The 15,417-nt window shown below is 44.4% G+C and overlaps 1 protein-coding gene across 12 annotated transcripts in view; it reads left to right on the top strand.

Moving 5' to 3' along the window:
* Positions 1 to 14,479, top strand: part of NCOA3 (nuclear receptor coactivator 3) — a 137,769-nt gene extending 123,290 nt beyond the window's left edge. For 3 of the 12 annotated variants that reach the window (XM_042930738.1, XM_042930739.1, XM_042930737.1), the window contains 6 exons: positions 5,460 to 5,753; positions 7,860 to 7,964; positions 9,180 to 9,426; positions 10,600 to 10,774; positions 11,146 to 11,287; positions 11,593 to 14,479. In XM_042930738.1, coding sequence (XP_042786672.1) covers positions 5,460 to 5,753; positions 7,860 to 7,964; positions 9,180 to 9,426; positions 10,600 to 10,774; positions 11,146 to 11,287; positions 11,593 to 11,604 — 975 coding nt within the window. In that variant the 3' untranslated portion in view covers positions 11,605 to 14,479. The other 9 variants (XM_042930746.1, XM_042930744.1, XM_042930743.1 and 6 more) reach the window with 6 other exon arrangements.
* The last annotated feature ends 938 nt before the right edge of the window (positions 14,480 to 15,417 follow it).

Genomic DNA, 15,417 nt, shown 5'->3' with positions numbered 1-15,417 from the left:
TTTTTCTGGGGAGATGGCATGTCAGTTGATGTTTGAAGGGTGAGTTGGAGCCAGCTCAGAACACAGCGAGGGGGAGAATGTTCCATAAGGGGTATGGCTAACTCAAAGGTCCTCAGGCAGAGAAGGGCTTGGGGGTTCAACAAAGTGACTAAAAGTCCACGAGAGAAGGGGAGGGATTGCTGTAGGATGATGTTGGGGAGGAGAGGTCAGTGGAGGTTAGGTTCCACAAAGCCATCTTAAGGAGTCTTCCATTTTTCTGCTATATTGGGAAGCCATAAAAGATTTTAAGCAGGGTAGTGAAGAGATTTGCTTTTCTTTTTTGTTATTTTTAATTTTAATTTTTTTTAAGTTCATTTATTTTGAGGGGGAGAGAGAGAGAGTTGGGGGTGGGGGAGGGGCAGAGAGAGGATGGGTACAGAAGATCCGAAGCAGGTTCTGTGTTGACAGCAGAGACCCCCATGTGGGGTCTCGAACTCATGAACCGTGAGAACATGACCCGAGCCAAAGTCAGACACTTAACCGACTAAGCGGTCCAGGCGTCCCTAATTGTTATTTTTGCCAAGTAATCTGCGTTTGTAACTTTGAAATGATACAGAAATATACTCTTTGAAGAATCATGCACATTTACCCTAGTCAGAGATAGTGAAACTCAACTCTTTATTTTGGGAATATTCTAAGTAATATGCTTGTGCAACTGTCCTTCATCAACTTCAATCTGTATCTGTTGATTTCCTGATAGGATAGTTGACTGTGCATTCATAGTCCCTTATCTGAGAACTTGGGGCTCAGGAATTTTGGGATTTAGAAAGATCAAGTGGTGCGTATGTGCCACATACTCTGTGATGCCCCTGGTGGAGTTTTGAGCAATATTGTAGTTTCAGGCAGTAGCCGGTCATCATACATGCTAATATTTTTATAGCAAAATAGTCACCCCAGATGAGACATCTAGAGATTATGTATTGCTTCATTAAGTTCAGATCAAGTTTTGCTATTAAATACATTTAATGCAGATGAAAAATTGTGTTGCTTTTTTTTAGAACTTTTTTTTTTTTGGATTTTTTTTGGAATTTCAGATAAATTGTGGATCTGTATTTAGCTCCCCTTTCTCCACATCCATACGCATTACATAGTACTCCCAGAATAATTATGTCTTTTGTTGTTAAATAGGTGGTCAATATTTATATTAATTTGACTCCTTGCTGAGCCAGGTATAGTTTGTATAGGATTTTGGTTTTGGTTTGTCTGATTTTGAGTTAATTGCCCTTTTTTTTGTTTGTTTTTTGTTTTTGTTTATTTATTTTGAGAGAGAGAGACAGAGAGACAGAGACAGCATGAGTGGAGGAGGGGCGAAGAGAGGGAGAGAGAGAATCTCAAGCAGGCTCTGCACTGATGCGGGGCTCAAATTCGTGAAACTGAGAGATCGTGACCTGAGCCAAAACCAAGAGTCAGATGCTTAACCGACTGAGCCAGCCAGGCGCCCCAGCTGCCTTCCTTTTTGATTTGCTTTGTTTTTACACATTTCTGATCCTTTCCAAATACTGCAGCGGAACTGTAAAATTTCTCTTAATTTTTTCTTCACGTATTCAGACACATTTTTAGGTAATTCTTCAGTTCCTTGCTTCCCTCTTGTGATTCTCCGTTGGTCTGCTTTACTCTGTCCTGAGAGGCAGGTCTAGACGCTTTTCTGTGTCAGATCTCCCAGCTCTGGTCCCAAGTGGTTTTCCCTCTTGCTTTATTCCTTTGTTTTGTTGAAACACAGTTTCTGTTAATTTCTCCACCCCACTGCATGGGATAAAGTCTGAAAATATCTTTTATTCCACTCTCCTGCATTAAATTTTGGGTTGAAAATAATTTTTTCTTAGCATTCTGAAAGAATTGTTTGATAGCTTTCTGGCATCCATTGTTGCCATTGACTCATAAGTCAGTCTGATTCCTGTTTTTATGTGTGATTAGTTTTTTCTGTTTGGAATTATTCAGGAACTTTTTCTCTGAAATTGCAGGAAGCCTTATCTTGGTATGGGCCTTGTTTCATTCATTCTGCTGTATATCAAGTGCACAGATAATCTTTTTGGTTTGGGGGCATTTTCTGTGTCCTGTCTTTTTTTTTTTAACTAGTGAGTTTTGTTTTCAGTTCCTAATACACTAGTGTTTTCATTTTTTTTAATATAATTTGTCAAATTGGCTAATGTACAGTGTGCGCCCTTGGTTTTGGGGGTAGATTCCCATGGTTCATCAGTTACATACAACACCCAGTGCTCATCCCAACAAGCACCCTCCTCAGTGCTCATCACCCATTTTCCCCTCTCCCGCCCGCCCCTCCCCCCGCCATCCACCCTCAGTTTGTTCTCTGTATTTAAGAGTCTCTTGTGGTTTGCCTCCCTCTCTCTCTGTTTGGTGACTCGTGAGTTTTAATTGCATTTATTAGTAATGAGGCTGAACATTAGTAAAGCTTACAGACATGTCATTTGGTATCATTTCTTTAATAATTTTATCTCTTCTGTTTTTTTCTTCTTGGGTGTTGATTGACATGTTGGGTATTACACTGAATCTCTGTTTTTTAATCTCTATTTTTCTTGTCTCTGAGTAACGTTTTATTTGAGTCACTTTCATGTTGAAAGCTGTCTTTGTCAGATATCTGGTGATCCTTGGCTATCTTTTTATATTTAAGTATGATGTATTAAAAAGGATCAGTCGTCACTGAAAGTGGTTGGTCAGGGGCTGGCCCTTTTATTTCAGGACTCCCCAGAATTCAACATCTAGAGCCATTGATGCATCTCCCCTCCTACTCCCACTTTACAGTTTTTCTCACCTGGGAATTTATTACCTGATTGTATTTTGGGAACTGGGCTGGGGGTGCGAGTAGATGATACCATAGTATTAAGATATAAAATTATAAAAATAAAAATTTTACTAGAAATCATAAATAAGACTTCCTGTTTTCAGGCTCTGTCTACCCTTGCCCTCCACTGTGCCTGGTGTCCCAGAACTGAGGTTGCCGAGGGAGTAGGTGGAAAGTACGGCCACGTAGCTGTGCGGAGTCGGGGGACAGGTGGAGGGCAGGGAGGTGGCTGCCCCCTGCTCTCTGCCCAGATTCCTCACCAGCCCCGTTCGAGCACTTTGCCTGAGCCTCTGCCGTCCCAGTGGAGCCTGTCGTTGGCTCGGTGTCTTACGTGTGTTTTTCTCCACAGACACGTTAGTGCCTACTTTCTTTCTTTCTTTCTCTCTCTCTCTCTCTCTCTCTCTCTCTCTCTCTCTCTCTCTCTCTTAATTTTCTAATGTTTTATTTATTTTTGAGAGAGAGGAAGAGAGAGAGAGAGAGTGGGAGACACAGAATCCTAAGCAGGCTCCAGGCTCTGAGCTGTCAGCACAGAGCCTGACTTGAGGCTCGAACCCACGAACCGCGAGATCATGACCTGAGCCAAAGTCGGACACTTAGTGAGCCACCCAGGTGCCCCGGTGCCTACTGTCTTGAGTTGGTTACTCCTCTCTTTTCCTGTCTTGCAAATACCTGCTGAAATATTTATCTTGTTGCCTTCTTTATTCTCATTGTTTTGTGGATAAATACTACCTTTTAAATTCTTCGCTGGTATTTTAGTAGAGTTAGCAAGAGAAGGGAGGTAAATATGCATGATCGATCCATGTTTCACTTACAGTGTGGTTTACTTTATAGAAAGATAGTTCAGGTGGCTCTCTGGGGAGGGGAATTGGTATGAGGGGACAGAGTAGACACATAGATGTCAGTTACTACAAGAGTCCAAGAAAGTGTCTTAGAGAGGGTCACAGCTATGGAATGGAAGAAGGGAAGGATGCATAATGTGTCCTGGAAGAAAACTGACAGGACTTGATGGACCGTGTATGCACACACGTGCTTGGAAAGGGAGAGGGGGGCACTTGGGTGGCTCAGTCGGCTGAGCGTCCGACTTTGGCTCAGGTCACGATCTCACAGTTTGTGAGTTCAGACCCTTCATCGGGCTTGCTGCTGTCAGTGCAGAGCCTGCTTCAGATCCTCTGTACCCCTCTCTCTATGCTCCTACCCTGCTCACGCTTTCTCCCAAAAATAAAACATTAAAAAAGGGGGGAGAATGTGAGGATTCCAGATTGCTGGCTTTAGTTCTGGGCAAATGGTGTTGTCATGTTGCCATGAGGGAAGATTGGAGGAGAATTGGGTCTTTTGGGCGAGGGACTCTTTGGAACCACTACCTGTGTTTTCTACACGTGAAGTCTGAGATGCCTGAGACATCCAGGTAAAGATGTTAAGTAGCCATCTGCGTAAGCAGAATTAGAACTCGGAGACACTTGAGCTGGAGGCAAGTTCAGCAGTCGTCACTAGTAGATGAGGAGACCAAAATAGAAAATGTAATGAGAGGAAAAAGGTCCGAGGACTGAACCCTGATGATCTCTTAACGTGCCTCCAAAGGGGAGATCAGGGGGGTAGGGAGATTGAGGGTGGTGTCACCGTCACAGCGGGGTGAAGTGTGTTTTGGGACGAGACTGTTGCCTGCATGCTTGGCCTTCTGTGCCCGTGGATAGGACGGTAAAGGTGAATGCAGTATCTGACAGGCTCTTCTTGTCTTAGCGTGGCAGCTCTTCCCTCCTGCAGAATTCTTTTTTAGAACATTTTTTAATGTTTATTTTATTTTTGAGAGAGACAGAGACAGAGTGTGAGCTGGGGAGGGGCCGAGAGAGAGGGAGACACAGAATCCGAAGCAGGCTCCAGGCCCTGAGCTGTCAGCACAGAGCCCGACGCGGGGCTCGAACTCACAGACCGTGAGATCATGACCTGAGCCGAAGTCGGATGCTTAACTGACTGAGCCACCCAGGCGCCCCTGGAATGTTTGTGTCACTGCTTTTGCTGTCAGCTGCTGGACTTTATTTTGGAGACATTCTTAGCATGCAGAGAGGTGATGCCGGCACATAGCAGGCACTTACAAATCTTGTTGAATGAATGGGTTTCTTAACAGTCCCTCCGGCCTGTTAAGGCCAAATAGTAGCGAATGACCACCTTTAGGTTTTGTGTATGCAGCTAGCAGTAGCCTCGGGGGATATGAGCTTCTGTTGATTTGCCCTGTCTCTACCAAAATCACTTCTAACCACTGTCAGAAACATTTTTGTATGAAATTGTGTGGGAATCAGTTGATCCCTGTGGTTTTAATTAGTTTATTTTGTACTTGGCTTGGTCTGTGTTGGTACAGAAATGTGGTCTGGAACAAATAGTCTTTCTCCAGATACTTGAGTGTCCATGTGAGACTTTGAGCTAGGCACTAGGACACATCTGTGAAAAGATGGGTCATGATCTGGATTCTTACAGACTTCAGACAAGAAACTTGATTTTGCCTTTGGAATTCTGTGACATCCTTGTTCGTATGCATTGACTTTATGTTTTACCTTCCTTGGAGCATTTGATTTCTGTCGCTTTCTCAGATGTACTTCATTGTTCATGTATGTGTTTAATGTTTTAGGGACAAGCTTTGGAGTCCAAACAGGATGCCTTCCAAGGCCAAGAAGCGGCAGTAATGATGGATCAGAAGGCGGCATTATATGGGCAGACGTATGCAGCACAGGGGCCTCCAATGCAAGGAGGCTTTAATCTTCAGGGACAATCACCATCTTTTAACTCCATGATGAGTCAGATGAGCCAACAAGGCAGTTTTCCTCTGCAAGGAATGCACCCGCGGGCCAATATCATGAGACCTCGGACAAACACCCCCAAGCAACTCCGAATGCAGCTTCAGCAGAGGCTGCAGGGCCAGCAGGTAACCAGCTGTCCCTTGTCAACTAAAAGTCCTTTTGTTTCGACTTCTCTGTAATGTTTTGTTTGTATAGATGTTCCTTGTTAGGGAGCGGTCCTGTGGGAGTTGGATAAGATTATTCTGTTGTGCAGGTTAAAAGTAAAAAATGTCAGGATTGCCCTTGGAGGAGAAGAGTATTTCTTGATGGCTTCATTAGTTTTAGAGATAGATGATTTTTTTTTTTTTAAGTTTATTCATTTTGAGAGAGTGAGAGTGAGTGGGGGGGTGTTGGGGGGAGGGCAGAGAGAAAGAGAGGGAATCCCAAGCAGGCTCTGTGTTGTCAGTGCAGAGAGCCTGATGCAAGGCTCAGACCCACAAATCATGAGATCGTGACCTGAGCTGAAATCAGGAGTCAGACGCTTGACTGACTGAGCTGACCAGGTGCCTTGAGGTAGATGATTTCTATTTTACTTATTTATTTATTTATTTACTTACTTATTTGCTTATTTTTAAAAAAAATTTTTTTTTTTAACGTTTATTTATTTTTGAGACAGAGAGAGACAGAACATGAACGGGGGAGGGTCAGAGAGAGGGAGACACAGAATCTGAAACAGGCTCCAGGCTCTGAGCGGTCAGCACAGAGCCCGATGCAGGGCTCGAACTCACAGACCATGAGATCATGACCTGAGCCGAAGTCGGCCGCTCAACCGACTGAACCACCCAGTCGCCCCCTTATTTACTTATTTTGAGAGTGTTCATGCGCACATGTGCTCCCACACACACGTGCATATGCACACACACAGTGAGGGAGGGGCAAAGAGAGTGAGAGAGAGAATCCCGAGCAGCCGTGCTGTCAGTGCGGAGTCCGACGTGGGGCTTGATCTCGGGAACTGTGGGATCATGACCTGAGCTGAAATCAAGACTTGGACGCTCAGCTGAGCCACCTACGAGCCCCATGATTTGCACATTCGTTTTATGGAACCTCTGCTTTCTAGGTGTTTTGTGAAACTTGAGCTCTCTTAACATTCTAAGATTTCTCTTTTTTATTGTTTCCTTAATGCCCAACAAATCTTTTAAAATTTAATTACTCACATTGTTTGTGCTGAGTTAGTGAATGTGGCAGAACGGAACCATGTAAGCAGCTGAGTGAGTGTGGAGTCCAGCGAGCCACAGACTGTGCTAGTGCCTCCACATTCCTAAAAGTCAGCGTAGGTACCCTGAGAAGCTGTGCTCATACGTGCATGGTATCATTTGGCTTTTCACCCCTTCTTTCCTCTAAAAGTTACCTGGGAAAAGCTAATAGAAGAGGAAGTTCATTCACTATTAGTTTGAGCAAGTTAAAGCTATTTCCCTAATGACCTAAATAATTCCAGGGAAAAATCTCACTTTATGAATCCTTCGAGTTTCTTTTGAAGATCGTCTTTTTTTTTTTTTTTTAATGTTTGTTTATTTTTGAGAAAGTGAGCGCCTGCGCAGAAGCGAGGGAGGCGCAGAGAGAGAGAGAGAGGAAGCACAGAATGTGAAGCAGACTTCAGGCTCTGATCTGTGGCTCGAACCCATGAACTGTGAGATCATGACCTCAGCCAAAGCCAGGGGCTTAACTGACTGAGCCACCCAGGTGCCCCAAAGATCGTCTTTAAGCTGCACAATTACACTTTTACTTTTCCTCCTGACGCCAAATAAAGCTTCAAATGCTTGCCAAGGACTTTTCAGCCTGAACTTTTTTGAACACAGGGCTTGAACTCACGACCCTGAGATCAAGACCTGAGCTGAGATCGAGTTAGACGCTTAGCCGACTGAGCCACCCAGGGCCCCCCCCCCCCCTTTTTTTTTTTAAAGATTTTACATCTTTATTTTTAAGTAATCTCTACACCCAACGTGGGGCTTGAATTTAGAACCCTGAGGTCAAGAGTTGCATGCTCCACTGACTGAGCCAGCCAGGCCGCCCTCAGCCTGAACTTGTTTTGAAGTGTGGAAGCGTGCTGCGGGTTCCGTGTAGATGTGACGTGACCAGGTTAACGGGTTGGAGGTGGCATCGTGACCTCTCCGGGTGGCGCCGAGGATTTGGAAAGCTGTTTGGGGCTCATCGACCTAGTCAACTTCCACCCTAACCGGCCTGTCTCTCCCCAGTTTTTGAATCAGAGCCGTCAGGCGCTGGAAATGAAAATGGAAAGCCCCACTGCCGGGGGTGCTGCGGTGATGAGGCCCATGATGCAGCCCCAGGTAAATCCCCAGGTGAGAACAGACCTCTCCAAGTGCATTGCTGTGGGGCCTGCTCCACGACTGGCCCTCAGTAAACGTGTGTTACAGCAAGTTTCTGGTGGAACAAATCATTCCACGATCTCCTTACACTCCCTCTTCCATTCTTCTGTCTTGCTGGTGATGAGGAAGAGTCAGGAGGAGAGGTTCTTTTATTAAAACTGCTATTTTGTGTTTTCTAATTAATTCCCTTTGTGATCATTTGCTGTGTTGTGAAAACAGCTATCACTTACTTTTTAGGAATTCAGTAAATCTGGAAACTTCTGTTTCTGGGTTTTGAAACCACGTGCTCGCTGGGTAAAATCTGAGGTTATAAGAAGAAAATAAATAATACATAATCCTACTCTCAAGGATCACCTCTGAGATGACCTGTTTCCCATAGTGGGAAGGATGATGTTCAAGTTCTCTGTACCTCCAGCCCAAGGTGGAGACTGTTCTACGGTATTAATGTGCATGAGGCAGATGACCACCCGGAAGTCCTCTACTGTGGTTGGAAATTCTGTTCATAATTACTGTAGAGAAACATCCCACTGTGAAATGCCCAGTATTTACTGTCTTAAGCCTACTCGGAAGTACTTTGACAGTAACAGTTTGAGTAAGCTGAGTTAGGGTGCCCTCCAAAAAGATGAGTTTGCTTTTTGGAGATGTTCTCTTCTAGCTGATGGGGCCCAGATCAGCTCTTTGGTTCTGGGCTTGGACCATGTACCTCCGGATCCTCCAGACTGCTGCTCCTAACCCTCCGTCTCTCCCTTCAGAAGCTTTAAGGAGACTATACAGGCCCTTTCTGGGGTAGATTCCTGATTACCGGAGGGTAACCCCATTCTTTTGGGGAGTGCTCTGTTGTGCCTCCCCTTCTCCTGCACTCTTACTGCTGCCTTTTTCCTTCTTGTAGTTTTATTTCATATTTTCTGAAAAGTTTGTCCTCACATTCTACCCTTCAGTGTTCTCTCACTTTGAGAAATGTTTTCTGTGTTAAAGCTTGACGACTCGCCTGAACAATTTCCAGGTCCCTGTTCTGCACCTCGTCGCCTCGCCGGAACGCCTTTACCGTGATGAGAAACGTGCATTTTTCCTTTTTTGTGAAGAGAGGCATCGGGTGATTTTTCGCACCTAATGTATTGTGGTGGTACTACATGTATGGAATTGGCTGGTTCTGGCTCTGTGTAATTACATTCTTTTTTGGGGTATCAGCAGGGTTTTCTTAATGCCCAGATGGTTGCCCAGCGCAGCAGAGAGCTGCTCAGTCATCACTTCCGACAGCAGAGGGTGGCCATGATGATGCAGCAGCAGCAGCAGCAGCAGCAACAGCAGCAGCAGCAAACCCAGGCCTTCAGCCCACCCCCCAACGTGACCGCTTCCCCCAGCATGGATGGGGTCTTGGCAGGGCCCGTGATGCCACAAGCCCCTCCCCAGCAGTTTCCATACCCACCAAATTATGGTAAATTTGACAGCGAGAATGTCTTCCCCGGAGTGACATTACTAAGGTCATAAGATTCATAGGTCTGTTGCATGTTAAACACAAAATCCTATTTACTCCCTCTGTTAGTCACAAGGAAGACAGAATTAACTAAAAACAACAGAACAAAGGATATGGTGACCGATGAGGCAGACAAGGGACAAGCAGAGGCCGGATCAGATGAAGAGTTTTGGTGATATTCTGAAGGCAGTGGGGAGTCACTGAATGTTAATAGACATGTTTGCACTGGGGAGAGGTCATCGGGCCTGTGAGGCATGTCCGTTAGAAGGCGAGAAGAGAGAGTGGAAGAAGGGAGGACAATTAGAGCACCCCAAACAAGAGATGATGGTCATGCAGCATCACAGAGGGGGTAGTCCGAATGGAGAGAACCTGATTCGTTGAAAGAAACACACCAAAATGTTTCTGGTGGTGCACAGGTGATTGTAATTGAGGTAGATGTTCTATCAGGGTTAAGCATTTTTATTTTTTTTCAGGTCTTGTTTTTTTCAGCTCCCCATGTCTTGATTTGGAAGAAAGACAACCCCCCCCCCCCCCCCCCCCCGCCAATATGTCCCATTGTGGTAGAACTCTACAGTCTGAGCCCTTGGTCATCCCCCCCCCCCCCCCCCCCCCCCCATATGTCCCAGTGTGGTAGAACCCTACAGTCTGAGCCCTTGGCCACAAAGGAGTGCTGGGTGGGCTTCTGGGTTCCTCTCCTTGGTGACTTGGGTGTATTAATTACAATAATACACATTACCTTTTCAGGTCAGTCTTTGAGAGAGACTAGGAACACGGTAGGAACGGGGATAGAGGTATCTTTTGGGGAAATCATATTTTCAGTGCACTCCTGCCAGCTTGGGACAGAGGGACAGTGATGTGAACAGCAGGAAGCGGCATCCCTTTCACACAGAAATGTCCATGAAGTAACAGCTCTTCAGGTGACCCAGATGCTTTCTGCAGTGAGCCCCTTCCTCCAGTCTTGGTGGGAAGCAAGAGGAACTGGCAGGCAGCATCCTGTGGCACTTTACATCTTGTCTGTCTTACGTTCCCCCACGTTTAGAAAAGAACATAAAGCTTCTATAGACAGTTGATACTCTAAGGAAGATACCATTTTCGCATTATAATTTCTGCTTTTTCTTCTTTTTCTTTTTCGAGGGATGGGACAACAGCCAGATCCGGCTTTTGGGCGAGTGTCTAGTCCTCCCAATGCAATGATGCCCTCAAGAATGGGGCCCTCCCAGAATCCCATGATGCAGCACCCTCAGACCGTGCCCATGTATCAGTCCTCGGAAATAAAAGGCTGGCCATCAGGAAACCTGGCCAGGAACAGGTGAAGAACAGAGACTTGAAAAGCCATTCACATTCTAGTGCCCAGAAATTCAGGAAATTAACCTCTGCATTTTTCTGTGTGGATGGAGAGATCAAAAGCCTGTGTGGATGGAGAGATCAAAAGGCCTGGGTTCATCTTAGAAAGTGTGGTATTTGGCTCATCCATTGTGAGGCTTCTTCCTCCCCTACGCATGCCTAGGAAGCTTTGATTGCACACAGCTGTGAAACCTAGAAGGCAGGCAGTCAGGGAATCTTCTCTCCCTCCTGTTCTCTGCTTAAGTACAGCAACGTTTGACAGTTGTGATGGTCTCTGCGTGCATGTCTGGTGTTACTAGAATGAGCCAGGAGGTAATTTCACACTTCTTTTTACAGCTCCTTTCCCCAGCAGCAGTTTGCCCACCAGGGGAACCCCGCAGCGTACGGTATGGTGCACATGAATGGCAGCAGTGGTCCCATGGGACAGGTGAACGTGAACCCCATGCCCATGTCTGGCATGCCCATGGGTCCTGATCAGGTATGGGGCTCTAGCCTGAACTTTTCTCAAAAAATTTTTCCTTTTCTCTTGAGAGAACCCAAACTGCAACTGTAATCTAAAGGTCCTCGGCAGATTTTTAACTTGGGCGTATAACTCAGAACTACAGTGGTTGAAAACACTTGTGGTTTGAAGGCATTGGGCCATTAAATATGTTTTCGGTAATGTGAGATCTAAGGAATTGGAGTCAGCCAGAGTCAGGTTGCAGGCCATCATTATAGACCTGTGGATTCTTCTGTGTTGTGCAGAGCATATGTTTTACTCACGTGTCTTCTGGTTGCTAACAGAAATATTGCTGACACTTCTACACCTCCAAGGAAATCACTGTAGAAATGACACTGCACTAGAACTATTGGAAGTAAAGAATCGTCCCACGCACCTGCCAGCTCTGAAGAGGGAACCAGCTTTGATCTCTGGGAAGGGTATTCCAAGTGATGTCATTGGAGCAGGACTGGGTTTGAAATTGAAGTGCGATGTCTACCTGTATTTTTCCTTCTTCTGTGTATCATGGGATTCAAAACAAATATTTTGCTGACATTCTGCCTCTTAGGGATGTGATTCTGGAGGTACGGAGTGTTACTGATCACAAAACTCTGCTGTGTCCCTTCTTTCTGCCTGTCAGTGTTTCAGATGAATGTGGGTGGGCTAGAGAACACTGGAGAAGTACGGCGAGATTAGGATGTCTGGTCTCTCTGTGGCAGACAGTCCCAGCCCTCACGTGTTCTTGTCGCTACCAGATACTCCGTGTTCCCACCCTCTGTCCTGAGAAGTTGGCTTGTCCTATACTGATCGTGTTGAGTTGCTCCAATCCTGTTCTTGGTTGTCCTGGACTTTTTCCTAAGTAGGAATTTCCTCTGTCCCTAACGTCCTAGAATACTTCGCCTCCAGAACTGTCCTTGATGTCCTGTGGCTTTGCAGAAGGGGAAATGACAGTATTTAATTGCAGCAGTAGCAGTTTTTTCACATGCTAATGTGCAGCTGAGTGCACTTTATTTAAAAAGTAACGGATACATGCAATATTCCGGAGGTCTTGAGGAATGGCGAACCACATTCCTGCCCGGTTTTTGTCTGAACGAATCAGTTGGACGAGAACTATGATTGTTTTGTCGTCGTTGAGAGTACCCATGTCACCCTTTGCCTATATGGTAGAGCAATAATGCTTTTTGAAAATAAACTGCAGAAACCCAAGGCCAGGTACTGCATTCTGAATCAGAATTTTGCAGTGTTTCTGTGAATAGATTCTCTTTTGTAAATACGACCTTTAAGATATTGTATTATGTAAAATATGTATATACCTTTTTTGCAGGTCACGGCAACTCATTTTTACAGAGTTTGTGAAGCTAAATATTTAACATTGTTGACTTCAGTAAGCTCAGTGTGGTGAGGCTGCAAACAGAAGAGACAGCCCCTGAATTTTTTGGCCTGGGGGAGGTGGGGGGCAGTGGTCTGCAGCTCCCTACCTCCCCCCCCCCCGCCCCCCTAGTGTTAGATGGTTCCCTATCAGTCTCTTAATCTTAAATGCTTTCGAAAAAGATCATTTGTTTAGATGTAGGCATTTTCAACTTTTAAATTCCTCTACCAGAACTAAGCACTTTGTTAATTTTAGGGGAAAGAATAGATAGGGGGAAATAAACTTAAAAAAAAAAAAATCAAGAATTTTAAAAGATCAAGCGATTTAAAAAAGAATGTTGGATTTTAAGCAGTCCATAAATTAATAGCAATTCATAGTGTTTTGTTTTTTAATTGAAATACGTTGCCTTTCATCGGTTGTAGGAGTTTCCGTAAGGTTTTGGTTGCTAGGACCCAAATCCCCACATTGAGATCTCAGGGGTTGAACCCTTGATGTGTGGTTTCCGGTGTCTGCTTGGCTGTCTCATCACTGAGATGTGTTCTCGTCCCTGAGAACTAGAGGAGCCACACGGTGGTTCCTTAGGGAGCTCAGCCTCCAGGACAGCCAGGTCGTCGAGCTCCAGAGCCGGAGTCCAGCAGAGCGAGTCCCTTTGCACCCGCTGCCCCTGCCCCTTTGTGCTGCTGTCAGGCTTTGACTCTTGTTTTAGTCCGTTGGGGATAGAGAAAAAGTCCATTTAATTCCTTCTATCTGGTTCACTTTATTAGCTTCAAATAGCTGAGTGAAATTGGGTTTTAAAAATGTCTTGTGAATTTCAAAGGTGTCTGCTAGCTTTGGTGTCAATTTCCTAGCAATAACTGAGAGCCAGTTAATTTTTATTTCATACATGTTTAGGCAATTTTTCTAGGTGTCTCTGAAGGTAAGATCATTTCATTTCTTTGATTTCTGTGTAAGTAAAACCTGTATTTCCAGAACCACCAGTGGAATAGGTTTGGGTTTTACACCGTCTCCCCCACCACCCGGTTAAAAATAAATCTAAGATTGAAAATCCATCAACTTCCATCATAGTGGCCTGTACTTTTTAGATAACACATTCTCCTGTCTGGAGACAGAGGCGTAGCTGAGTAAGAGTCTGTCTTAATAGTTACAGCCGTGTCAGGTATCTGAACTTTCCTCGTTTAAGTCATGGGTGCGTGGAGAGAAACAGAATGGTGCTCTTACCTTTCTTGACTTTTAAAAAGTAAAAAAAAAAAAAAAAAAAAAAAAAAAAGTTTTTTGATTCTTTTCCTCAGTCCCAGCTCCAGGCTAACTGGAAGGCAGCACCCCTTTTATATGGGAAAAAAAGAAAGTTTATTATAAGTTTTTATATTTTCTACTTGTTCATTTTATTGGTGCAAACTTAAGAATTTGATCTTTCTTTTAATAGATGCTGTCTTTTGAAATAATTTGTTTTTACCTTTATTGCCCTTTTATCTTTTTTGGATAATTCTCTTTGTACTCTGGCTGCCTACCTCTCCTCACCCCTACCCCCCACTTTTCTAAACCTTGGTATCCGTTTCATCTGCTTTTAGAATGTGTGATATTTCCAGTACCTACTTTTTTGCTGAATCCAAAGATATATAAATATAAATATATATATATATTTTATAAAGATCAAAATGATATAAAGGAGACACGTTTCTTCCTTTAAGAAAACAAATAGAAATTCATTGTGAATGTTCATATTATGCCACTTTTCTAAATTGTGCATCTTGATGGAAAGGTGTAAATATCGATCACCAGGACTGCTTAGTTAATTGGTATTTAATATCTAGGTGAGTTGGGGGTGTGTGGGGGGGGGGTAGTACAGAACATACGTGCTTGCCGTCTGGATGGACTGCCCGTTGTCCATATGCCTGTCTGGTTCCAGGAGTTTGATTCACAAGTGGGGGGGCATCACAGGCATGAAGCCTGTAGGACAAAACCCTTGCTTCAGGAGGAACAGGAGTTGCTGTTCAGCTCGGAGGCCAACTGTTTAACAATAACGAGCAAGGTGGTTTTTTCTTCTCTCTCTCTTGCCAATGTGTGGAATTTCAATGATGGAAAGGTCTTTCTGAGAGCAATATTTAAAATTCTCAGGAATTGACGTATAGTATTGAGAATGAATTTAGTTTCAATCAAGTTTACATTAAATGTTGGTTTTAAAAATCTAAATCATTCTTTACACTGCAAAGAATACAGACCACATGGGATAACTTATGAGATGGACTGCTTTGCTGATCATTTCGGATGTCACTGTAAATAAAGGTTTCTATTTAAAATTGAAGCCCAAGGGCTTGTCTCTTTGTTTCTTTTTAAAGTCTCTATTCGAGTAAAGGGGAAAAGAGAAGGTTAAAGAATCCTGTTTCAAATAATCGTAGCAGTCTCTCTAAGGTTAACAGAACTCTTGAGAAGCATGGAGCTGCCCTTCTCAAAGGTGAGCACTTCGGGGTCATTTCCACTGTCTGGTGAGAAGTATGTCACATTGGGTGGTGGCTGAAGAGGGTCCTCCTGTTTCTTGCCCCTGGCCTCTGACCGCTACCTTCTCCAGGCTTCACTAGCTAGCTGGTGCACAGAGGGGTTGGTTAGGGTGAATCGCTTTGCTGTCGATTAACGTTTTTTAAAGAATGAGGTCCTAAAGCCAGTGTAATGCGACACTTACCTGTGAGGTCCCGGAAGTAGGGTCAATTGTCATTAATTTATGCCCATCTATTCCCCCTCTAAAAAACCCAAGGTGTCTCCTTTG

The sequence above is a fragment of the Panthera leo genome, chromosome A3, assembly GCF_018350215.1.
Source record: "Panthera leo isolate Ple1 chromosome A3, P.leo_Ple1_pat1.1, whole genome shotgun sequence".
Lineage (NCBI taxonomy): Eukaryota > Metazoa > Chordata > Mammalia > Carnivora > Felidae > Panthera > Panthera leo.
This window is presented reverse-complemented; position numbering and strand designations above follow the sequence as displayed.